The 27,515-nt window shown below is 41.7% G+C and overlaps 1 protein-coding gene across 1 annotated transcript in view; it reads right to left on the bottom strand.

The window, feature by feature from the left end:
• Positions 1 to 237: 237 nt before the first annotated feature.
• Positions 238 to 27,515, bottom strand: part of LOC143766271 (uncharacterized) — a 64,591-nt gene continuing 37,313 nt past the window's right edge. The window contains exon 7 of the mRNA XM_077253816.1: positions 238 to 3,444. Within this exon, the coding sequence (XP_077109931.1) occupies positions 1,781 to 3,444 (1,664 nt within the window). The 3' untranslated portion in view covers positions 238 to 1,780. The remainder of the gene's footprint in view (positions 3,445 to 27,515) is intronic.

The raw sequence follows: 27,515 nt of genomic DNA, 5'->3' as shown, positions 1-27,515 counted from the left end.
GTGCTGTCATGGGAGTCCAAATGTAGTATTAATTTGCTTACAGGTAACAGTATTTTTCAGGAAGCACATGACAGCACCCTTAGTTCCCTCCCTTCATGTGTGGGTGTGCACTTCCCCTCTTATAAGTTTTCACGAGTGTGGAATTGTTCAGATTTAAATTTTATACATATTATTTGCCATTAACCATGATGGTTCTCTCAAGCTCTGTAATCCAACTGATGCGTGGGAGAGGTGCCGCCCTTTTGTATCTGTAGGTTTCCGGTTCCTGAAGGGTGGATCCCCTCTCTCGTGGTGCTGTCATGGGCTTCCGAAAAATAACGTTACCGCTAAGTAACGTAATACTTTCATGATGTGGTCAGATGACATTTTCTCTTAAAGGGCTCGTTCACACAAGTGTATAACACGGTTGAGTGCTATCCGATGTTTTATAGGATAGCACATGGACGAATATTATACTATGGTGCAAAGCAGATCTGTGTTTTTTTTTTTCTCATGCAGGTTCGGACCACAAGAACCCATTCAAGTCTAAGAGAGAGTGTAAAACATCGGACTGCTTGAGCCGAGCATAATTTACATAATTGATCCGATTCTCTCGAAAGAGAGAATCCTCACTCATGTGACTCCAGCCAAAGTCTTATAAATCCAAGCAAAGCTGGATAATTATATTAGTCCCCTATAAAAAGATCATTTAAAAAATGAAAAAGCATTTAACAAACCTGAAATACATAATGTAATTATTCCTTTAATATTTCTATACAAACTGCATACCAGCTGTCCCTCAACTATACAGGTTCTAAGGCAATATCTTATCATATAAACAATAAAGATATAAATACAAACAGATGGATGTTAGTATTTTAGGGCAGATGTGTATTAACCTTTGGTTACAAGTTGTAAAGAGGCGGTTCGACGCCTCCCTTTTTCATGTGATCAGGTATCACGTGTGGGTAGATGCTGTTGAACTTGATTAGAACAGTTAAAGAGGGGATCATCCAGTCCCCACTTGTTCTCATCTGATTGAGACACCATAATCATTAGATGTGACAGGTTTGGTGTCTGACGCTTGCCTCGGCAACTGTCCCGATCATAAATACCAGAGAAGTGCTGGTCAACTCCTTTAAGATGCAGCTATAGTGATCACATGACGGTAAAGTATTCTGTGTACATGGTGAAATATTTAGGATTGTTATATCCATTCTCCTTGCTGATGGTTATTGGTCACTGCATACAGTACCTTTCCTAATCATTATCATTTAATGTTCTATATTGCTTTCCCTTTTAGACTTGTAGTTTAACTTTTACTGTAACTTTACTTATTTAATTCATTAATAAAATAATTTTATAAAATAAGAAATGGCTATTTCCCTGTGTAATTTGTCTGATGTTTAACAAAATATAATTTCTTTGTTAAACATTTCCATATTCTCAATGTCAAAATGTCTTCTCCTCTGTGTGTATTCTTTGATTAATAACAAGAGTTGATTCACAGGAACAACATTTCCCACATTCTGTACATGAAAATGGATTATACTGTGTGAATTCTCAGATGTACAGCAAGATTTGATTTCTTGGTAAAACCTTTCCCACATTCGGAACATGAAAATGGCTTCTCTCCTGTGTGAGTTCATTTATGTCTAATGAGATCTCCTTTGCAAGTAAAACATTTCCTACAGTCTGGACATGAAAATGTTTTCTCCCCTGTATGACATCTTTGATGTACAACAAGATTTGATTTCTTGTTACAACATTTCCCACATTCTGAACAAGAAAATGGCTTCTCCTATGTGTGAATTTTCTGATGTGCAATAAAACTTGTTCTGTTGGTGAAATATTTCCCACATTCTGGACACGAAAATGGCTTTTCCCCCGAGTGAGTACTTTCATGTTTAACAAGATCTTGTTTGTAAGTAAAACAATTTCCACATTCGTAACATGAAAATGGCTTCTCCCCTGTGTGACATCTCTGATGTACAGTCAGATTTGTTTTGTTAATAAAACATTTCCCACATTCTGAACATGAAAATGGCTTCTCCCCTGTGTGAATTCTTTGATGTACAGTAAGATATGCTTTCTTGAGAAAATATTTCCCACATTCTGAACAAGAAAATTGCTTTTCTCCTGTGTGAGTTTTCTTATGTGAAACAAGATTTGTTTTGTAGGAAAAATATTTCCCACATTCTGCACATGAAAATGGCTTCTTCCCTGTGTGACTGGTTTTATGTCTAATGAGATCTTGTTTGTTAGTAAAACATTTCTCACATTCTGAGCATGAAAATGGCTTTTCCCCTGTGTGACATCTCTGATGTATAGTCAGATTTGCTTTGTTAGTAAAACATTTCTCACATTCTGAACATGAAAATGGCTTCTCCCCTGTGTGACATCTCTGATGTATAGTCAGATTTGCTTTGTTAGTAAAACATTTCTCACATTCTGAACATGAAAATGGCTTCTCCCCTGTGTGACATCTCTGATGTATAGTCAGATTTGCTTTAATAGTAAAACATTTCCCACATTCTGAACATGAAAATGGCTTCTCCCCTGTGTGAGTTATTTTATGTCTAATGAGATCTGCTTTAGAAGTAAAACATTTCTCACATTCTGAACATGAAAATGGCTTCTCCCCTGTGTGACTGTTTTTATGTTTATCGAGATGTCCTTTGCATGTAAAACATTTCCCACATTCTTGACATGAAAGTAGTTTCTCCCTTGTGTGAACTCTCTGATGTACAGCAAGACTTGCCTTCCTGGTAAAACATTTCCCACATTCTGAACATAAAAATGGCTTCTCCCCTGTGTGACATCTCTGATGTATAGTCAGATTTGCTTTAATAGTAAAACATTTCCCACATTCTGAACATGAAAATGGCTTCTCCCCTGTGTGACATCTCTGATGTATAGTCAAACTTGCTTTGTTAGTAAAACATTTCCCACATTCTGAACATGAAAATGGCTTCTCCCCTGTGTGACATCTCTGATGTATAGTCAGACTTGCTTTGTTAGTAAAACATTTCTCACATTCTGAACATGAAAATGGCTTCTCTCCTGTGTGACTGTTTTTATGTTTATCGAGATGTCCTTTGCATGTAAAACATTTCCCACATTCTTGACATGAAAGTAGTTTCTCCCTTGTGTGAACTCTCTGATGTACAGCAAGACTTGCCTTCCTGGTAAAACATTTCCCACATTCTGAACATAAAAATGGTTTCTCCCCTGTATGAGCTGTTTGATGTTCAGAATCGCTTTTGTTATTATAATTATCGTTAACTGTCTGTAATGACTCAGAAGATGAAGCCTTTTGATAAGGAATAGATGATAGATTTTTTATGTGAAGTGCTGGCGATATATCTGGAATTAAGTCATAATTTTCATATATATATGGTATGATACCATAATCCGATGCTTCAAAATCAGTATATGTCAAATGTCCCTTTGACGCACAGTCACCTGCCAAGAAAAACAAATATTTTTTTTAGAAATGCTACCTTTAGAAACAATTTGGATTTAAACTCAATTACTAGCTGATGAAGACAAGAAAACAAACTGTATAGTACAATGCAAGGACTAGTAGATTATGATATTAAGCGAAAAAGTTGTACAATTAACTTCTCATCTAATGCTAGCTTTTTCTTTTATAGCTTTGTTTCACTGTGCTTGTCACCAAATTTTTGTAATGTAATGTTCAGTGGAGAATCATTAAGAGGCCTGTAAGTCAGTGCTATTAGGTGGTGTCTGTGTCATACACTCCCTGATATCTACATGAACTATAGCACAGACGGCAAAGTGGAGGAGCAAGATGGTCGTGTACATTGAAGCCACGACTTTAGAGGGGGTGTAAGGTTGGAGTAGTACATGCATTTTTGTATGTATTTTCAATAGCAAAAATAATAAGCAAAGAGAAATTAATTAAAAATTAAAGGAGGTCAAGTGAAATATTGGCTTTTAAGTAGTGATGTGCAAGTGTACTCGTTGCTCGGGTTTTGCCGAGCACACTCGGGTGACCTCCGAGTATTTGTTATTGCTCGGAGATATAGTTTTCTTCACCTCAGTTGCATGATTTATGGCTTCCAGATACACTGAATACATGTGAGGAATGCCTGTTTGTTAGGGAATTCCCACATGTATTCAGCTTATCTGGAAGAAGTAAATCATGCAACTGAGGCGATGAAAAGTATAAATCCGAGCAATAACAAATACTCGGAGGAAAACCCGAGCAACGAGTACACTCACTCATCACTACTTTTAAGCCATATGGGAGAGCTGGTACACCTGAAAATTAACTTAAAGCAGTGTCATTATCCTATTATGACAGCCAGCATCTGGTCTTTGGGATATAATAATAATCATCCAGCTTAAGTTACATTAAATGTATTGTATATCCCATAAAGAAATGTTTGGCCATTTATGCATCAAGATGAGCTACGCTTCTTTGCCCAAAGTACTTAAGCTTATATAAAATACAAATAAGGATTTCAATAAAAAATGAGGCACAACAAATATAAAGCTGATCTAGAAAAATTCTTTTTGTACGTACAATGTATTTACTAAACTGTCACATGATTATGCTATAATGGAGTTGGCATTATCCTGCACTTCACTTCATACCAGCTGCCTTAATAGAGTCCATGGCAGCGCTGGTGGGGATGCTGCATGATGCATGTGGTCTCACAATCTAACCACGTACATGGCAGATTAGCCACTCTGGCAACTCTTCGTTTAGACAACTAGCTTCATTTTGTGATTGTGAGCATTATTACAAGTGCTTCTCACTAAATTAGAATATCATCAAAAAGTTAATTTACTTCAGTTCTTCAACAAAAGTGAAACTCATTATTACAGAGTCATTACAAACAGAGTGATCTATTTCAAGTGTTTATTTCTGTTAATGTTGATGATTATGGCTTACAGCCAATGAAAACCCAAAAGTCATTATCTCAGTAAATTAGGATAATTAACCCCTTAATCCCATTGGACGTACTATCCCCTCAAGGTGACCTGGGACTTAATACCCAGTGACGGGATAATACGTCCAGCGCGATCGGCAGCGCTCACGGGGGGAGCGCGGCGGGGTGTCAGCTATCGCAGCTGACATCCGGCACTATGTGCCAGGAGCGGTCACGGACCGCCCCCGGCACATTAACCCCTGGCACACCGCGATCAAACATGATCACGGTGTGCCCGCGGTACAGGGAAGCATCGCGTAGGGAGGGGGCTTCTTGCAGGCTTCCCTGAGACCCCCGGAGCAACGCGATTTGATCGCGTTGCTCCGAGGCTCTTACCTCTCCTCCCTGCTGCAGGCCCAGATCCAAGATGGCCGCGACATCCGGGTCCTGCAGGGAGGGAGGTGGCTTACCGAGGCGCTTGGTAAGCCTGCAGCACTGTAAGTCAGATCGCCGATCTGACAGAGTGCTGTGCAAACTGTCGGATCAGCGATCTGTGATGTCCCCCCCGGGACAAAATAAAAAAAACAAACTTTCACGTGTAAAAAAATAAATATATATATATATATATATATATATATATATATATATATATATATATATATATATATATATATATATATATATATATCCTATAAATACATTTCTTTATCTAAATAAAAGAAAAAAACAATAAAAGTACACATATTTAGCATCGCCGCGTCCGTAGCGACCCGTCCTATAAAACTGTCCCACTAGTTAACCCCTTCAGTGAACACCGTAAGGAAAAAAAAAAAAAAGAGGCAAAAAACAACGCTTTATTATCATACCGCCGAACAAAAAGTGGAATAACACGCGATCAAAAAGACGGATATAAATAACCGTGGTACTGCCTCAAAAAATCGGAATAAAAAGCGATCAAAAACTGTCACGTGTCCGAAAATGTTACCAATAAAAACGTCAACTCGTCCCGCAAAAAACAACACCTCACATGACTCTGTGGACCAAAATATGGAAAAATTATAGGTCTCAAAATGTGGAGAAGCAAAAACTTTGTTGCTATAAAAAGCGTCTTTTAGTGTGTGACAGCTGCCAGTCATAAAAATCCGATATAAAAAACGCTATAAAAGTAAATCAAACCCCACTTCATCACCCCATTAGTTAGGGAAAAATAATAAAATTAAAATTTTTTATTTATTTCCATTTTCCCATTAGGGTTAGGGTTGGGGCTAAAGTTAGGGTTTGGATTACATTTACGGTTGGGATTAGAGTTAGGGGTGTGTCAGGGTTAAGGGTGTGGTTAGGGTTACCGTTGGGATTAGGGTTAGGGGTGTGTTTGGATTAGGGTTTCAGGTAGAATTGGGGAGTTTCCACTGTTTAGGCACATCAGGGGCTCTCCAAATGCGACATGGCGTCCGATCTCAATTCCAGCCAATTCTGCGTTGAAAAAGTAAAACAGTGCTCCTTCCCTTCCGAGCTCCCCCGTGCGCCCAAACAGGGGTTTACCCCAACATAAGGAGTATCAGCGTACTCGGGACAAATTGGACAACAACTTCTTGGGTCCAAGTTCTCGTTATCCTTGGGAAAATAAAAATTTCGGGGGCTAAAAATCATTTTTGTGGGAAAAAAAAGGATTTTTTATTTTCACGGCTCCGCGTTGTAAACTGTAGTGAAACACGTGGGGGTTCAAAGTTCTCACAACACATCTAGATAAGTTCCTTGGGAGGTCTATTTTCCAATATGGGGGTCACTTGTGGGGGGTTTCTACTGTTTGGGTACATCAGGGGCTCTGCAAATGCAACGCGACGCCTGCAGACCAATCCATCTAAGTCAGCATTCCAAATGGCGCTCCTTCCCTTCCGAGCCCTGGCATGCGCCCAAACAGTGGTTCCCCCCCACATATGGGGTATCAGCGTACTCAGGATAAATTGGACCCCAATAGTTGTTGTCCAATTTGTCCTGTTACCCTTGTGAAAATACAAAACTGGGGGCTAAAAAATCATTTTTGTGAAAAAAAAAAAAAATTTTATTTTCACGGCTCTGCGTTATAAACTGTAGTGAAACACTTGGGGGTTGAAAGTTCTCACAAAACATCTAGATAAGTTCCTTGGGAGGTCTAGTTTCCAATATGGGGTCACTTGTGGGGGGTTTCAATGTTTAGGCACATCAGGGGCTCTCCAAACGCAACATGGCGTCCCATCTCAATTCCAGTCAATTTTGCATTGAAAAGTCAAATGGCGCTCCTTTCCTTCCGAGCTCTGCCATGCACCCAAACAGTGGTTTACCCCCACATATGGGGTATCAGCATACTCAGGACAAATTGTTCAACAGCTTTTAGGGTCCATTTTCTACTGTTACCCTTGGTAAAATAAAGCAAATTGGAGTTGAATTAAATTTTGTTTGAAAAAAAGTTAAATGTTCATTTTTTTTTACAGGAAAGAAATATATCTTGGTACCGTGTTAGCCAGTAGATAGAAAAATATTTAGAATTGAGAGTCCTCAGTGGTTGATACCTTTTAATGGCTAACTGAAAAGATGGTAACAAATTGCAAGCTTTCGAGACTACATACGTCTCTTCATCAGGCAAAGACTAAAACAAATTCTGAAGAATCACATATTTATGCACAACATAGTATAGGGGGAAAAAAAAAAAAAAAAAAAAAAAAGGGTGAGGGAAAAAAAAACCCCATGGATAAGCCAGGTGACATGAAGCAGAATTACCATGGGTGATAAACAGTTACGTCCATAAATATTGGGCCAATTCTTAGATAAGGAATGTTTTATTGTCCTGTGATTAGGGTCTGTTGTCATGACCCCCACATGGTCTGATGGGCAAGTTCCTTAGTTGTAGTTAGTTGATGTAAAAAGACATAAATCCGTGTGACACATTCATTCCTGCATTTAGAGTGTCAAAGGTCGTCATCAGTTTATATTCCCAGACTCTCCTGTCTTTCTGCGAATTGAAGTTACTTTTCAGTACAAGTAATTTCATGTCCATAATGCTATGATTTGGGAGACAGAAATCGCTTGAAAGCGACTTTTTGTCCTCATGTCCCACCAGGCCTCTGGCGTACTACCGCTACATTGATGACATTTTAATCATATGGACGGAGTCTGAGCCACAGCTAAAGACGTTCCATGAACAGTTTAATCAATTTCATCCCACCATCAACTTGACACTCAACTACTCCTGCACTGAAATTAACTTTCTGGACACCATCATTAAGCTGCAGAACAATAAAATAGAGACATCACTGTATCAGAAGCCAATCGACCGTCCAACATACCTTAAATGGGACAGTTTCCATCCAAAACACATAAAAAACTCCATTGTCTACAGCCAAGCCATCAGATACAATCGTATTTGTTCCAACCCAATGGATAGAGATGAACACCTTGGTCGCCTCAGAAAGACCTTTTTGAATCAGGGCTACCATCCAAGAACAATTGAAAATCAGATCACAAGAGCCACCAGAATATCAAGGAATCGCCTGCTACATTACAAAGCTAAAGAAGAAAATAACCGGGTACCTCTAGTAGTTACCTACAATCCAAATCTGGAGGCGCTAAGGGGAGCTGCACGGAAATTACAACCTTTACTGCAAAAAGATGCCAGACTACAATCCATTTTTCCAGACCCCCCACTACTGTGTTTTAGGCAGCCCCCAAATTAAGAAGCATCATTGTCAGAAGCTCCCTGTCCTCTCCAACAGCTGCAGGAACCTTTCCTTGCAATCACAAAAAATGCAAAACCTGTCCATTTATAATGACCACGGACAAGATAAAGATCCCCAACTCACATCAGGACTACAAGATCCCAGGTACCTTCAGCTGCAACACTTCTAATGTGGTGTACCTAATTATTTGTACTAAATGTCCAACTGGGGGTCTGTATGTGGGGGAGACAGGGCAAAAGCTGAGAACAAGGATGAACTCTCATCGCCATACAATAAAAGAAAAAAGAATGGATATACCTGTGGCCAAACATTTTTGTCTCCCAAATCATAGCATTATGGACATGAAATTACTTGTACTGAAAGTAACTTCAATTCACAGAAAGACAGGAGAGTCTGGGAATATAAACTGATGACGACCTTTGACACTCTAAATGCAGGAATGAATGTGTCACACGGATTTATGTCTTTTTACATCAACTAACTACAACTAAGGAACTTGCCCATCAGACCATGTGGGGGTCATGACAACAGACCATAATCACAGGACAATAAAACATTCCTTATCTAAGAATTGGCCCAATATTTATGGACGTAACTGTTTATCACCCATGGTAATTCTGCTTCATGTCACCTGGCTAATCCATGGGTTTTTTTTTTTCCCTCACCCTTTTTTTTTTTTTTTTTTTCCCCCTATACTATGTTGTGCATAAATATGTGAAATTTGTTTTAGTCTTTGCCTGATGAAGAGACGTATGTAGTCTCGAAAGCTTGCAATTTGTTACCATCTTTTCAGTTCGCCATTAAAAGGTATCAACCACTGAGGACTCTCAATTCTAAATATTTTTCTTTTTTTTTTAAACATTCCAAAAATTCCGGTGAAACACCTGAAGGGTTAATAAACTTCTTGAATGTGGTTTTGAGCACCTTGAGGAGTGTAGTTTTTAGAATGGTGTCACATTTGGGTATTTTCTATCATATAGACCCCTCAAAATGACTTCAAATGAGATGTGGTCCCTAAAAAAAAATGGTGTTGTAAAAATGAGAAATTTCTGGTCAACTTTTAACCCTTATAACTACCTAACAAAAAAAATGTTGGTTCCAAAATTGTGCTGATGTAAAGTAGACATGTGGGAAATGTTACTTATTAAGTATTTTGCGTGACATATCTCTAATTTAAGGGCATAAAAATTCAAAGTTTGAAAATTGCGAAATTTTCAAAATTTTTGCCAAATTTCCATTTTTTTCACAAATAAACGCAAGTTATATTGAATAAATTTTACCACTATCATGAAGTACAATATGTCACGAGAAAACAATATCAGAATCACCAAGATCCGTTGAAGCGTTACAGAGTTATAACCTCATAAAGGGACAGTGGTCAGAACTGTAAAAATTGGTCCGGTCATTAACATGCAAACCACCCTCGGGGCTTAAGGGGTTAACAAAAAACACAAGCAAAGGCTTCTTAAGCGTTTAAAAAGGTCCCCCAGGGTATGTTTCCACGGTCAGTATTGGCAGCACTTTGGATGTAGCACATGTCCGCTCCATCCAAAGCGCTGTCGGCTTTTGTACGTGCGGTGATTCTGCATGTGTTCATTGAACCATACGGAAACACAGCATCCTATACATTGGACTGTGATATTTATCTTGCGAAGACTGAGCTACTCCGCAAGATAAATTGACATGCTGCAGTCTAGAAAGACGTGCCGCACGTGCGTATAAGCAGGGACACCGGAGGCTGCCATGTCTGGCCGCTGCGGCTGTACGCAGCATCCAATCGGCAGCGTTTACTGACCGTTGAAACATACCCTTAGTCCGTTTCAGTAGGCTCCACAATCATGGGGAAGACTGCTGACTTGACAGATGTCCAGAAGGCAGTCATTGACACACTCCACAAGGAGGGTAAGCCTGAAAAGATCATTGCTAAAGAAAAAAAAGGTCATTGCTAAAGAAGCTGGCTGTTCACAGAGTGCTGTATCCAAGCATAATGGAAAGTTGAGTGGAAGGAAAAAGTGGTAGAAAAGGTGCACAAGAAACCAGGATAACTGCAGCCTTGAAAAGCTTGTTATGATAAGGCCATTCAAAAATTTAGGGGAGATTCACATGGGGTGGACTGCTGCTGGAGTCATTGCTTCAAGAGCCACCAAACACAGACATATCCAGTACATGATCTACAAGTGTTGCATTCCTTGTGTCAAGCCACTCATGACCAATAGACCACGCCAGAAGCATCTTACCTGGGCCAAGGAGAAAAAGAACTGGACTATTGCTCAGCTGTCCAAGGCGTTGCTTTCAGATGAAAGTAAATTTGGCATTCCATTTGGAAAAACAAGGTACCAGAATATGGAGGAAGAGTGGAGAGGCACACAATCCAAGCTGCTTGAGGTCTAGTATGAAGTTTCCACAATCAGTGATGGTTTGGGGAGCCATGTTATCTGCCGGTGTAGGTCCACTGCGTTTTATCAAGACCAAAGCCACTTAATGCTTCCCTCTGTCGACAAGCTTTTTTGGAGATGGAAATTTAATTCTCCAAAAGGACTTGGCACCTGTCCACGCTGCCAAAAGTACTGATACCTAGTTTAAAAACAACATTATACGATGTTGCATATTTGGTGGGATTGTGACCAAATCAGACCTTTTTGGGATGGGGTAATTAATGCATATTGTAAGATCTCAGTGGAAAGAAACACTCCCTTCCCCCGGATTGCCCTCTTATCTTTGCTCCCAGGACCTCTAGGTACATAGAAAAGTAGTCTTTTGAGATTCTGCTTGCCGGCAGCACATACAATAATACCCAGACACTGGCGGACATCAGTCACTCCATCTGTCAGAATGGCAGGACGAAATTTCGTATATTTGTCATTAGGAAGATCTATCAGAAGCCGCGGGTGACAACATAAAGTTTGTTCTGTTGCGGCAACCCTGGATTCTCTTTAGGAACTCACCCGAATTCTTTTCCTTATTTTCCTGAGAGAAAAGACTTCACAATACTGGGAAATAATTGATTTGGTCACCCCTCCTAGACACTTGTTTGATTCCCACTATTTATCCTTCCGAATAGGGAAAATATGGACTAAAAATTTACATCACTCCACCTTACTCCTCTCCACAGGGCTGTGGAGTCGGTAAGCCACAGTTGCGACTCAGACTCCTGGATTTTATCAGGTTCCGACTCCGGCTCCTTCATAAATGGCCAATTCATAACAGTAAATTTACTGTTGTAAAATATTAACATCGTGCTTATTCAGTTTCTCACTGTCATATAAGTAATCAGACCACTTAGAGCAAAAACTATATTTATTAGAATACAATTAGAATATAGCAAATAACTTTTATAAACTTATAGAAGAAATCTATAAATTTGTCCTCAGAAAAAGTATTGCCTCTGTCAGATCCTCCTTCATGGATTCCCTCAAATCTGATCTAATTATTTTGAGAGCAGAGAACAACCTCTCTACACTAACTTGGGTTGGTGGCAAAGCAGTAACCACTCGGGCAACATCTCTGACAATGTCAGGATACAGAGGAATCGCTTGTTGCACTGTTATTTTTGATGAACGGTCAAATTTCTCAATTTCTTTTAGTGCACATGAAAAATTCTGCTGAAATGTACTGGCTGTGTTCTTTGATTGGGATGACTCCTCTTCTATGTGGGAACGCTTTGCACGGTCCTTGTGATCCAGATATTTTTCGAAATTAAATTCTTCATCAGTTGATGAGGGTTAAGATGTGGCAGGACGACCAAATTCTTCTTGTTCCTCCTGACTGTTCTGCAACCCTTTCATCCTTACTGCTATTTCAAACAGAGCTTCTTTAGCTGTTGATCATCTAGAAGAATCCGATGCATTGGGTCTACATAAACAGCTGCCAAAAGAATGTTATTTTGTAATAGTAGCTCCTCTCTCCGTTTCATTGATGTAGCAATGCCACTTGAAATTAACCCTCCTCTTTGGGACAGGCGAAACCTCAGGTTCTTCCACTCGTTTAAGAAAACACCTGGAGTTAAGTCCTCTGCTTGTAATTTTTTAGTCACTGTAAATGGGTGCTCTAGCAATTTTTCCAGCTCAGTCACCTGATTCCACTGACTTTTATTTAGCGTCAGTTGAGGGTTAGCCATGTCTACAAGAAAGGTTTTCAGTTCAACCAAGCGCTGAATCATTAAGTACTGCCCCATCGTGTGGCTTGATCAATAATTGCCCCTTTTCCAGCTCGTCTCTTCAAAATTGAGTCAACTTTAGGGGTTCTGGCAACAGTAGCCAATTTTCTCACCTTGCCAATCAGTGCAGCAGCATGTTCTTCTTGCAGACTGTCTCTTATAGCCAGCTGTAGCATATGCACAACACAGCGCATGTGATGAACGAAGGAACGTATTGACACAGTTTCAACAAGATCATCTAAACTATCATGTTGCTGTTCATCTGAAGCAACTTCAGTTTGCTCCTCAGTTACAATACTGTGTTCCTCTATTTCAAACATTTCTGTGTCTGTGGACCCAGAATGTTCTTCTAGCTGCTGGTCACCATCATTACTCTCATTCGTTAGCTTAATAGTACTTATCTTATTGGAAGCATTATCAGTTATGACAGAAAGAACTTGCTTTTTTTTAAGTTCATAGTCTTGCAGAACCTTTTCCACCAAGACCTGGAGAAACTCACTGGTGTGATGAGCTTTGGTGTCTTTTACTGCCAATGTCTTGGTAACACTTTCATTTTTGTCACAAACAAATCGGACATTGATGGCAAAATAGTTCACTCTGTGACGTGTGCAGGCATCCATTTTAACCCCTTAAGCCCGTATGACGTACTATCCCGTCGAGGTGGGGTGGGCCTTAATTCCCGGTGACGGGATAGTACGTCATACGCGATCGGCCGCGCTCACGGGGGGAGCGCGGCCGATCGCGGCCGGGTGTCGGCTGCATATCGCAGCTGACATCCAGCACTATGTGCCAGGAGCGGTCACGGACCGCCCCCGGCACATTAACCCCCGGCACACCGCGATCAAACATGATCGCGGTGTACTGGCGGTACAGGGAAGCATCGCGCAGGGAGGGGGCTCCCTGCGGGCTTCCCTGAGACGATCGGTACAAGGTGATGTACTCACCTCGTACCGAACGTCTTCTCCCTGCAGGCCCCGGATCCAAAATGGCCGAGGGGCTGTATCCGGGTCCTGCAGGGAGCACTTCCGGGTCGGAGCAGGCTGCAGATGAAAGCTGCAGCCTGCTCCGATGAAAGTATGATCGCGGATCTGATAGAGTGCTGTGCACACTATCAGATCTGCGATCTGTGATGTCCCCCCCGGGACAAAGTAAAAAAGTAAAAAAAAAAATTTCCACATGTGTAAAAAAAAAAAAAAAAAAATTCCTAAATAAATAATAATAAAAAAAAAAATATTATTCCCATAAATACATTTCTTTATCTAAAAAAAACAAACAAAAACAATAAAAGTACACATATTTAGTATCGCCGCGTCCGTAACGACCCAACCTATAAAACTGGCCCACTAGTTAACCCCTTCAGTAAACACCGTAAGAAAAAAAAAAAAAAAACGAGGCAAAAAACAACGCTTTATTACCATACCGCCGAACAAAAAGTGGAATAACACGCGATCAAAAAGACGGATATAAATAACCATGGTACCACTGAAAACGTCATCTTGTCCCGCAAAAAACGAGCCGCCATACAGCATCATCAGCAAAAAAATTAAAAAGTTATAGTCCTCAGAATAAAGCGATGCCAAAATAATTATTTTTTCTATAAAATAGTTTTTATCGTATAAAAGCGTCAAAACATAAAAAAATGATATAAATGAGGTATCGCTGTAATCGTACTGACCCGAAGAATAAAACTGCTTTATCAATTTTACCAAACGCGGAACGGTATAAACGCCTCCCCCAAAAGAAATTCATGAATAGCTGGTTTTTGGTCTTTCTGCCTCACAAAAATCGGAATAAAAAGCGATCAAAAACTGTCACGTGTCCGAAAATGTTACCAATAAAAACGTCAACTCGTCCCGCAAAAAACAAGACCTCACATGACTCTGTGGACCAAAATGTGGAAAAATTATAGGTCTCAAAATGTGGAGACGCAAAAACTTTTTTGCTATAAAAAGCGTCTTTTAGTCTGGTTTCACACTTGCGTTTTTATCTGCATGCGTTTTTTAAAAAAAACGCATGTGTGAAAAAATGCATGTAAACGCGGTAAAACGCATGCGTTTTTATAGAAAAACACAAGAAAACAAGAAAAAAACAAAAAACCCTAACCCTACCCCTAACCCTACCCCTAACCTGAAATACGTGGCACTGAAATACGTGGCACTGAAATATACGTTTATATACGTATATACGTATATAAGTGCCACGATATTTCAGTGGCCACGTATATAAGTGCCACGTATTTAAGTGCCACGTATTTCAGTGCCACGTATTTCAGTGCCACGTATTTCAGTGCCACGTATTTCAGTGCCACGTATTTCAGTGCCACGTATTTCAGTGCCACGTATTTCAGTGCCACGTATTTCAGTGCCACGTATTTCAGTGCCACGTATTTACGTGCCACGTATTTACGTGCCACGTATTTACGTGCCACGTATTTTTCAGTGCCTGAAATACGTGGCACTGAAATTCGTGGCACTGAAATTCGTGGCACTGAAATATCGTGGCACTGAAATATCGTGGCACTGAAGTATTTACGTGCCACGTATTTTTCAGTGCCTGAAATACGTGGCACTGAAATACGTGGCACTGAAATACGTGGCACTGAAATATCGTGGCACTGAAATACGTGGCACTGAAATACGTGGCACTGAAATACGTGGCACTGAAATATCGTGGCACTGAAATACGTGGCACTGAAATACGTGGCACTGAAATACGTGGCACTTAAATACGTGGCTCTTAAATACGTGGCACTTATATACGTGGCACTTATGACTGTCAGAAAATGTTCAGTAAACGGTTAGGAGTGAGGTTAGGGGTAGGGTTTCAGGTAGAATTGGGGAGCTTCCACTGTTCAGGCACATCAGGGGCTCTCCAAACGCGACATGGCGTCCAATCTCAATTCCAGCCAATTCTGCGTTGAAAAAGTAAAACAGTGCTCCTTCCCTTCCGAGCTCTCCCGTGCGTCCAAAAAGGGGTTTACCCCAACATATGGGGTATCAGCGTACTAGGGACAAATTGAACAACAACTTCTGGGGTCCAAGTTCTCTTGTTATCCTTGGGAAAATAAAAATTTGGGGGGCTAAAAATCATTTTTGTGGGAAAAAAATATGTTTTATTTTCACGGCTCTGCGTTGTAAACTGTAGTGAAACACTTGGGGGTTCAAAGTTCTCACAACACATCTAGATAAGTTCCTTGGGAGGTCTACTTTCCAATATGGGGTCACTTGTGGGGGGTTTGTACTGTTTGGGTACATCAGGGGCTCTGCAAATGCAACGTGACGCCTGCAGACCAATCCATTTAAGTCTGCATTCCAAATGGCGCTCCTTCCCTTCCGAGCTCTGTCATGCGCCCAAACAGTGGTTCCCCCCCACATAGGGGGTATCAGCGTACTCAGGACAAATTGGACAACAACTTTTAGGGTCCAATTTATCCTGATACCCTTGTGAAAATACAAAACTGGGGGCTAAATTTCATTTTTGTGAAAAAAAAAAAAATATTTTCACGGCTCTGCGTTATAAACTGTAGCGAAACACTTGGGGGTTCAAAGTTCTCACAACACATCTAGATAAGTTCCTTGGGGGGTCTAGTTTCCAATATGGGGTCACTTGTGGGGGGTTTGTACTGTTTGGGTACATCAGGGGCTCTGCAAATGCAACGTGATGCCTGCAGACCAATCCATTTAAGTCTGCATTCCAAATGGCGCTCCTTCCCTTCCGAGCTCTGTCATGCGCCCAAACAGTGGTTCCCCCCCACATAGGGGGTATCAGCGTACTCAGGACAAATTGGACAACAACTTTTAGGGTCCAATTTATCCTGATACCCTTGTGAAAATACAAAACTGGGGGCTAAATTTCATTTTTGTGAAAAAAAAAAATATTATTTTCACGGCTCTGCGTTATAAACTGTAGTGAAACACTTGGGGGTTCAAAGTTCTCACAACACATCTAGATAAGTTCCTTGGGGGGTCTAGTTTCCAATATGGGGTCACTTGTGGGGGGTTTGTACTGTTTGGGTACATCAGGGGCTCTGCAAATGCAACGTGACGCCTGCAGACCAATCCATTTAAGTCTGCATTCCAAATAGCGCTCCTTCACTTCCGAGCTCTGTCATGCGCCCAAACAGTGGTCCCCCCCCACAAATGGGGTATCAGCGTACTCCAGACAAATTGGACAACAACTTTTGGGGTCCAATTTATCCTGATACCCTTGTGAAAATACAAAACTTGGGGGCTAAAAAATCATTTTTGTGAAAAAAAAAAATATTTTTATTTTCACGGCTCTGCGTTATAAACTGTAGTGAAACACTTGGGGGTTCAAAGCTCTCAAAACACATCTAGATAAGTTCCTTAGGGGGTCTACTTTCCAAAATGGTGTCACTTGTGGGGGGGTTTAATGTTTAGGCACATCAGGGGCTCTCCAAACGCAACATGGCATCCCATCTTAATTCCAGTCAATTTTGCATTGAAAAGTAAAATAGCGCTTCTTCCCTTCTGAGCTCTGCTATGCACCCAAACAATGGTTTACACCCACATATTGGGTATCAGCGTACTCAGGACAAATTGTACAACAACTTTTGTGGTCTAATTTCTTCTCTTACCCTTGGGGAAATAAAAAAATGGGGGTGAAAAGATCATTTTTGTGAAAAAATATGATTTTTTATTTTTACGGCTCTGCATTATAAACTTCTGTGAAGCACTTGTTGGGTCAAAGTGCTCAACACACATCTAGATAAGTTCCTTAAGGGGTCTACTTTCCAAAATGGTGTCACTCGTGGGGGGTTTCAATGTTTAGGCACATTAGGGGCTCTCCAAACGCAACATGGCGTCCCATCTCAATTCCAGTCAATTTTGCATTGAAAAGTCAAATGGCGCTCCTTCCCTTCTGAGCTCTGCCCTGCGCCCAAACAATGGTTTACACCCACATATGGGGTATCAGTGTACTCAGGACAAATTGCACAACAATTTTTGGGGTCCAATTTCTTCTCTTACCCTTGGGAAAATAAAAAATTGGGGGTGAAAAGATCATTTTTGTGAAAAAATATGATTTTTTATTTTTACGGCTCTGCATTATAAACTTCTGTAAAGCACTTGTTGGGTCAAAGTGCTCACCACACATCTAGATAAGTTCCTTAGGGGGTCTACTTTCCAAAATGGTGTCACTTGTTAGGGGTTTCAATGTTTAGGCACATCAAGGGCTCTCTAAATGCAACATGGCGTCCCATCTCAATTCCAGTCAATTTTGCATTGAAAAGTCAAATGGCGCTCCTTCCCTTCCGAGCTCTGCCCTGCGCCCAAACAATGGTTTACACCCACATATGGGGTATCAGCGTACTCAGGACAAATTGCACAACAATTTTTGGGGTCCAATTTCTTCTCTCACCCTTGGGAAAATAAAAAATTGGGGGTGAAAAGATCATTTTTGTGAAAAAATATGATTTTTTATTTTTACGGCTTTGCATTATAAACTTCTGTAAAGCACTTGTTGGGTCAAAGTGCTCACCACACATCTAGATAAGTTCCTTAGGGGGTCTACTTTCCAAAATGGTGTCACTTGTTAGGGGTTTCAATGTTTAGGCACATCAGGGGCTCTCCAAATGCAACATGGCGTCCCATCTCAATTCCAGTCAATTTTGCATTGAAAAGTCAAATGGCGCTCCTTTGCTTCCAAGCTCTGCCATGCGCCCAAACTGTGGTTTACCCCCACATATGGGGTATCAGCGTACTCAGGACAAATGGTACAACAACTTTTGGGGTCTATTTTCTCCTGTTACCCTTGGTAAAATAAAACAAATTGGAGCTGAAATAAATTTTGTGTGAAAAAAAGTTAAATGTTCATTTTTATTTAAACATTCCAAAAATTCCTGTGAAACACCTGAAGGGTTAATAAACTTCTTGAAAGTGGTTTTGAGTACCTTGAGGGGTGCAGTTTTTAGAATGGTGTCACACTTGGGTATTTTCTATCATATAGACCCGTCAAAATGACTTCAAATGAGATGTGGTCCCTAAAAAAAAATGGTGTTGTAAAAATGAGAAATTGCTGGTCAACTTTTAACCCTTATAACTCCGTCACAAAAAAAAATTTTGGTTCCAAAATTGTGCTGATGTAAAGTAGACATGTGGAAAATGTTATTTATTAAGTATTTTGTGTGACATATGTCTGTGATTTAAGGGCATAAAAATTCAAAGTTGGAAAATTGCGAAATTTTCCAAATTTTCGCCAAATATTCGTTTTTTTCACAAATAAACGCAAGTTATATCGAACAAATTTTACCACTAACATGAAGTACAATATGTCACGAGAAAACAATGTCAGAATCGCCAAGATCCGTTGAAGCGTTCCAGAGTTATAACCTCATAAAGGGACAGTGGTCAGAATTGTAAAAATTGGCCTGGTCATTAACGTGCAAACCACCCTCGGGGCTTAAGGGGTTAAAGGGAACCTGTCACCACGTTTTTGGAAGATGGGATAAAAATAGCGTTAGATAGGGGCAGAGGTGGGCATTACATTAGTGTGTTTGTTATGCGTTTATTACCCACCTAAGTTGCCGAAATACGTTTGCAAAGTCTCCGTTTTCGCCTGTCAATCAGGCTGGTCTGGTCAGATGGGCGTTGTCTTCCCCCCAGATTTTGCGTAGTTTTCCGTTGGTGGCGTAGTGGTGTGCGCATGCCCAAGGTCCCGAATCCTCTGCCAGGGGATTTAAAAGAGCGCGCTGTTCGTTTTCATTGGTGATCGGTGGGCGCGGCCATCTTCCTTTGGCCGCGCGTGCGCAGAAGCGGCGCTCTGCTGGCCGCGGCTTCAGGAAAATGGCCGCCGCGATATCCATCTGCGCACGCGTGGCATCCCGCGGCCATTTTCCTGAAGCCGCGGCCAGCAGAGCGCCGCTTCTGCGCACGCGCGGCCAAAGGAAGATGGCCGCGCCCACCGATCACCAATGAAAACGAACAGCGCGCTCTTTTAAATCCCCTGGCAGAGGATTCGGAACCTTGGGCATGCGCACACCACTACGCCACCAACGGAAAACTACGCAAAATCTGGGGGAAGACAAGACGCCCTTTTGACCAGACCAGCCTGATTGACAGGCGAAAACGGAGACTTTGCAAACGTATTTCGGCAACTTAGGTGGGTAATAAACGCATAACAAACACACTAATGTAATGCCCACCTCTGCCCCTATTTAACGCTATTTTTATCCCATCTTCCAAAAACGTGGTGACAGGTTCCCTTTAAGAAACAAAGCGTCCCTTGAGAGTTTTTTTAAGTTCTTCCTTTTGTTTAAAAGCTTCTTCGATTACTAATTTTTTAATACTCTCTCTCTCCAGAGAAACACCAAGCTTGCGGGCCATTTTCCCATTCAGACACATAAAAGCTGGTCGTGAAAATAATGAAATAGGCACACTATCCTTTACAACAGGCTCTATGATCTGTTTTTTAAATGTATCTACTGTCATTGTCACAGTAACTTTGCCACTGACAAAATATCTTGTAACTGATGGCTGCAAAGTTCTCTGCTCCTTTGTTTGGCTGGAAGAGCTGGGCACTGGTTCATTGGTTTGGATGCAGTCTTTCTCATCCACTGCTTTCAGTACTTCTGGATGAAAGCGCTGTAAATGTCTCTTTAGATTAGAAGCTCTGGTAGGAGCATTTTTATCTTTGCCTGAATATGCACTGATCTTGGCTTCACAGCATTTGTTTTCGTCTGGATCATGTCATACACTGACAGACATAATGTTTTCTATCTTGAGTGATGGTGAAATGTTCAAATACAGCTGATTTAATGTGACGCTTTTGACATTCTCAGGTTTTTAACTCTGCATTCACAATCCAAATGACAATTGTTTTTCCTAAAAACAATTGTACAAAATTATTGCCAGGTCGTACAACTGATATAGTGGTCAGTAATACTGTTATTACTCATGTACTCACAGTTAACTGATGCAAAGTTTGTTGAAAGGATAATACTTCTTACAGTCTTCCTCTTCTGAGTAGCAGCTGTGAGAAGCTTGGAAGACGCACACCTAGTAAACATCTAGTCTAGAGGAGGAGCTTTACTACTAAGAATTTGCAACACATTTTCACTTTCAGTTTTATACATTGTAAGTAGGGGGGTTGGGGCATGAGGTTAACCAAGTATAAGATTAGATAAGGGCAGTGGAGAACAGTGACACACAAGAAGTAAGAAATGTCTCTATCTCCAGGAGAACTGCTTATCACTGTTGTTCATAGTTTGATAGAACATATATATTTGAGTAACATAAAATTCATATGAAAGTTCAATTATGAAATATTAATACATTTTTTTTAAAGCTGGAGTCGGAGTCTGTACATTTCTACCGACTCTGACTCCAACCAAAACTAACTCCGACTCCACGACTCCGACTCCACAGCCCTGCCTCTCCACCCTGTCCTCCCTTTGTTTGTCTTATCCCCTTGTTTCTTCTTCTTCTTCTAATCTAATAGAATTTATATATCCTTCTTAGGTAGTGTTCTGTCCAGTAATATAATTGCTGTCTAAAGTGTAGTCATATTTATGTCTCCGTTATTACAGACATTGTATTTTTTGTGTGTATTAATCCTTCCTATATTTTATATTGTAAGGTAACAGCACCATCTGCTGGCATTTTAATGTTTACATTCTAGTTTAATTTGCAATGTATTATGGGAAGTTCCAAGGGCATTGTGGGATTGTTCCTGTTGCATTGTGGTCTTATTATGACACTGTGAAGGGAACAGCAGCCATTGCTTCTGAGGGTCATTCCATGTCAAGTGAACCAATGATTTTTACCTCTATAGTTTTAATTCTTTTGAGATTTTGTTATTTGGTAATAGTATGTCAGAGAATGCAAAATGTGAAGAAGAAAAAATTCTAGATTTTTTTTTTTAAATTGATTTTCAAAGTTCGTAAAAAGTGCGAATTTCGGTGTTGCCTGCCTTTACATTTCTCCTCATAACTCAGGCTAGAAAAAAAAAAAAGAGAAACAAAATACTCAGAACTGTACAGGCTTTCACCAGATATGTCGCAAGAGTATCTTTGTTAATATTTTACCCATGCGATCGGAAATGCAACATTTTAAAACGCATTTCCCCCCAAAAAAATGTATTTCCAAAATGTCAAAAACGGCATATGTGCCTGTTATGCTCCTAGCCACATCTGTACCAAAATACAAGATGCGATTATATTTTAAAAAATAAAACTATTACAGTGTCAATTCGAAAATCTTGATTTCAGATCTGTTCAGCCTGTTGTCTAATAGTGTGGGGTCTATATTTACCAAATAATCCATGATTTTTAGATATTACTGTATTATTTTATTATGTTACAGAATCTTAGAAGCAGGAGAGGACAGAGGAGAAAGCTTTGTTAGGGCTGAACCTGAGAATGAGCAGGGGTGGACGGTGAATGCAGAGCAGATGACAGGTCGGCGGCTTGAGCCACCAGAGGCCATATTCACACCAAATCTTAACACCCAAGCAAATTTTTACATGGAGGGAGAAAAATATTCTCAACATCCAGTTCATGTATTGTACAAACCAGGACTACGAAGAGGAGAGTTTGTGAAAACATCGGTTACAGGAAGCAGAACCCATCACAGGGACTCAGCAATACCGGACTGTCATCCCATGTAGTGACACAGAAATAAAAACAAGGATTTTTTCATTCAGCAAAGACAGTGAAGTCCATGAGGTGGTAGAAGGCGGCACAAGATCGGCAATGGATGACATAACTGGTGATGTGACCTGTGAATATGACTGGCGTTGGTGGCTGCTACTGTGCTCTCCAAAGATTGTGAAAATGAAGAAGTAGATGTGACTTTTCTGCACCTTCTGGTCCAGCGCCATCCTTTGTGTATCCAAGAAAACCACTTACTTTACTTGTGTTAAAAGGTAACTTCAAAACTCAGACAGAGAAGAGTCTGGGAATATAAACTGATGACGACCTTTGACTGTCTTAGTGGTGGAATGAATGTGTCGCATGGATTTATGTCTTTTTACATCAACTAAGGAACTTGCCCCTCAGACTACGAGGAGGTCATCACAACAGACCCAGACCCCAATCAGAGGACAATAAAACATTCCTTATCTAAGAAGTGGTCCAATATTTATGGACATAACTGTTTATCACTCATGGTAATTCTGCTTCATGTCACCTGTCTTATCCATGTTTTTTTTCTTCTGTGCTATGTTGTGCATAAATATGTGATTCTTCAGAATTTCTTTTAGTCTCTGCCTGATGAAGAGACCTGTGTAGTCTCGAAAGCTTGCAATTTGTTACCATCTTTTCAGTTAGCCATTAAAAAGGTATCAACCACTGAGAAGTCTCAATTCTAATTTTTTTTTAAAGAAAACCAGACATTTTAAGGCTATGTGCACACTTTCAGAATTTTCTGCAGAATTTTCCTGAACAAAACCGGACTTTTTCTGCAGGAAATCTGCATGCGTTTTTTGCGCATTTTTTTCCGGAGCTTCCCAATGCATTAAATAGCAGGAAAAACGCAAAAAATCCGCAAAATTAATAAACATGCTGCGTTTTTTACCGCAATGCATTTTTTTGCGGACAAAAACGCATTATGTGCACAAAAATTGCGGAATGCTTTCTAAATGATGGGATGCATAATGTATGCATTTTTATAGCGAAAAACACAAAAAACATGCGAAAAAGCTGCAACGTGTGTACACAGCCTAAAAGTTACAAAAATCAGATATTAACTCAGGTGGAGCCGAACACCATGACAAACCGGACATTGCTAGTAAGCGCTTATGGACAAGATGACATTTCATCACAGGAAGGGACACATTGATGATAAAAGGCCAGTGTAAAAACCTACTATTAACCCGTTAAGCCCCGAGGGTGGTTTGCACGTTAATGACCGGGCCAATTTTTACAATTCTGGCCACTGTCCCTTTATGAGGTTATAACTCTGGAAAGCTTCAACGGATCCCAGTGATTCTGACAATGTTTTCTCGAGACATATTGTACTTCATGATAGTGGTAAAATTTATTTGATTTTACCTGCGTTTATTTGTGAAAAAAATGGAAATTTAGCGAAAATTTCGCAGTTTTCCAACTTTGAAAATTTATGCCCTTAAATCACAGAGATATGTCACACAAAATACTTAATAAGTAACATTTCCCACATGTCTACTTTACATCAGCACAATTTTGGAAACAAATTTTTTTTTGTTAGGGAGGTATAAGGGTTAAAAGTTGACCAGCAATTTCTCATTTTTACAACACCATTTTTTTTATTTTTTTTTTTAGGGACCACATCACATTTGAAGTCATTTTGAGGGGTCTATTTGATAGAAAATAAAGTGTGACACCATTCTAAAAACTGCACCCCTCAAGGTGCTCAAAACCACATTCAAGAAGTTTATTAACCCCTCAGGTGTTTCACAGGAATTTTTGGAATGTTTGAAAAAAAATTAACCCCTTCCCGACATGTGACGGAATAGTACGTCACATGTCGGGACCCCCGCTTTGATGTGCGCTCCGGCGGTGAGCGCACATCAAAGTCGCGACATGTCAGCTGTTTTTTACAGCTGACATGTGCGCGCAATAGCGGCGGGTGAAATCGCGATCACCCGCCGCTATTAACTAGTTAAATGCCGCTGTCAAACGCAGACAGCGGCATTTAACTACCGCATCCGGCCGTGCGGCCGGATATGAGCGCATCGCCGACCCCCGTCACATGATCGGGGGTCGGCGATGCTCCTCCATTGTAACCATAGAGGTCCTTGAGACCTCTATGGTTACTGATTGCCGGTGGCTGTGAGCGCCCCCCTGTGGTCGGCGCTCACAGCACACCTGCATTTTAGCTACATAACAGCGATCTGATGATCGCTGTTATGTAGCAGAGCCGATCGGGCTGTGCCTGCTTCTGGCCTCCCATGGAGGCTATAGAAGCATGGCAAAAGTAAAAAAAAAAAGTTTTTAAAAATGTGAAAAAAATAAAAAAAACATAAAAGTTTAAATCACCCCCCTTTCGCCCCAATCAAAATAAATCAATAAAAAAAAAAAAAAACCTACACATATTTGGTATCGCCGCGTTCAGAATCGCCCAATCTATCAATTAAAAAAAAGCATTAACCTGATCGCTAAATGGCGTAATGAGAAAAAAATTCGAAACGCCAGATTTACGTTTTTTTGGTCGCCACAACATTGCATTAAAATGCAATAACGGGCGATCAAAAGAACGTATCTACACCAAAATGCTATCATTAAAAACGCCAGCTCGGCACACAAAAAATAAGCCCTCACCTGACCCCAGATCACGAAAAATGGAGACGCTACGAGTATCGGAAAATGGCGCAATTTTGTTTTGTTTTGTTTTTTGCAAAGTTTGGAATTTTTTTTCACCACTTAGGTGAAAAATAACCTAGTCATGTTAGGTGTCTATGAACTCGTAGTGACCTGGAGAATCATAATGGCAGGTCAGTTTTAGCATTTAGTGAACCTAGCAAAATAGGCAAGCAAAAAACAAGTGTGGGATTGCACTTTTTTTGCAATTTCACTGCACTTGGAATTTTTTTCCCGTTTTCTAGTACACGACATGCTAAAACCAATGATGTCGTTCAAAAGTACAACTCGTCCCGCAAAAAATAAGCCCTCACATGGCCAAATTGACAGAAAAATAAAAAAGTTATGGCTCTGGGAAGGAGGGGAGCGAAAAACGAAAACGGAAAAACGGAAAAAGCTCCGGGGGTGAAGGGGTTAAATGTTAATTTTTTTTACAAAAAATTTACTTCAGCTCCAATTTGTTTTATTTTACCAAGGGTAACAGGAGAAAATGGACCCCAAAAGTTGTTGTACAATTTGTGCTGAGTACCCCAATACCCCACAAGTAGGGGTAAACCACTGTTTGGGCGCATGGCAGAGCTCGAAAGGGAAGGAGCGCCATTTGGCTTTTCAATGCAAAATTGGCTGGAATTGAGATGGGATGCCATGTTGCGTTTGGAGAGCCAACAATGTGCCTAAACATTGAAACCCCCCACAAGAGACACCATTTTGAAAAGTAGACCCCCTAGGGATCTTATATAGATGTGTTGTGAGAACTTTGAACCCCCCAAATGTTTCACTACAGTTTATAACACAGAGCCGTGAAAATAAAAATTCTTTTTTTTTTTTTCCACAAAAATTTATTTTTTAGCCCCCAGTTTTGTATTTTTCCAAGGGTAACCGGAGAAATTGGTCCCCAAAAGTTGTCCAATTTGTCCTGAGTATGCTGATACCCCATATGTGGGGGGAACCACCGTTTGGGTGCATGGCAGAGCTCGGAAGGGAAGGAGCCCCATTTGGAATGCAGACTTACCGTATTTTTCAGACTATAAGACGCACCTGATTATAAGACGCACCCCCAAATTTGGTGAAGAAAAAGAGAAAAAAAATATTCTTTTAAGGTAAATGGGGGTCTGTCTTATAATGCCAGTGTCCGTCTTACAAATCATATGTCCCTCATCCTGGTATCTATACAACCCCCATCCTTGTGCTGGCACATGCCCCCCTCCGCTGCTGTCAGGCACATGCCCCCCTGGTCACTATATGCCCCCCTGTACTGCTGGCCGACACATGCCCCCCTGGGTCACTATATGCCCCCCTGTACTGCTGGCAGGCACATGCCCCCCCTGTGCTGCTGGCAGTCACATGCCCCCCCTGTGCTGCTGGCAGACACATGCCATCCCCCTGCTGCTGGCAGACACATGCCATGCCCCCTGCTGCTGGCAGACACATGCTTTCCCCCCCCTCTGCTGCTGGCAGACACATGCCATGCCCCCTGCTGCTGGCTGACACATGCTTTCCCCCCCCTCTGCTGCTGGCAGGCAAATGCCACCCCCCTGCTGCTGGCAGACACATGCTTCCCCCCCTGTGCTGCTGGCAGACACATGCCATCCCCCTGATGCTGGCAGACACATGCCATGCCCCCTGCTGCTGGCAGACACATGCCATGCCCCCTGCTGCTGGCAGACACATGCTTTCCCCCCCTCTGCTGCTGACAGGCACATGCCACCCCCCCTGCTGCTGGCAGACATATGCCTCCCCCCTCTGCTGCTGGCAGGCACATGCCACCCCCCCCCCTGTGCTGCTGGCAGGCACATGGCCCCCCCTGTGCTGCTGGCAGGCACATGCCCCCCCTGTGCTGCTGGCAGGCACATGCCCCCCCCTGTGCTGCTGGCAGGCACATGCCCCCCCCCCCGTGCTGCTGGCAGGCACATGCGCCGCCCCCCCTGTGCTGCTGGCAGGCACATGCACCCCAGTGCTGCTGGCAGGCACATGCCCCCCCCCTGTGCTGCTGGCAGGCACATGCCCCCCCCCTGTGCTGCTGGCAGGCACATGCCCCCCCCCTGTGCTGCTGGCAGGCACATGCCCCCCCCTGTGCTGCTGGCAGGCACATGCCCCCCCTGTGCTGCTGGCAGTCACATGCCCCCCCTGTGCTGCTGGCAGACACATGCCATCCCCCGTGCTGCTGGCAGACACATGCCATCCCCCCTGCTGCTGGCAGACACATGCCATCCCCCCTGCTGCTGGCAGACACATGCCATCCCCCTTGCTGCTGGCAGACACATGCTTTCCCCCCCCTCTGCTGCTGGCAGGCACATGCCACCCCCCCTGTGCTGCTGGCAGGCACATGCCACCCCCGCTGTGCTGCTGGCAGGCACATGCCACCCCCCTGTGCTGCTGGCAGGCACATGCCACCCCCCCTGTGCTGCTGGCAGGAACATGCCCCCCCTGTGCTGCTGGCAGGCACATGCGCCCCCCCCCTGTGCTGCTGG

This window comes from Ranitomeya variabilis, chromosome 4, assembly GCF_051348905.1.
Source record: "Ranitomeya variabilis isolate aRanVar5 chromosome 4, aRanVar5.hap1, whole genome shotgun sequence".
Lineage (NCBI taxonomy): Eukaryota > Metazoa > Chordata > Amphibia > Anura > Dendrobatidae > Ranitomeya > Ranitomeya variabilis.
Note: the sequence above shows the minus strand (reverse complement) of the source record. Positions and strands in the feature narration are given on the sequence as shown.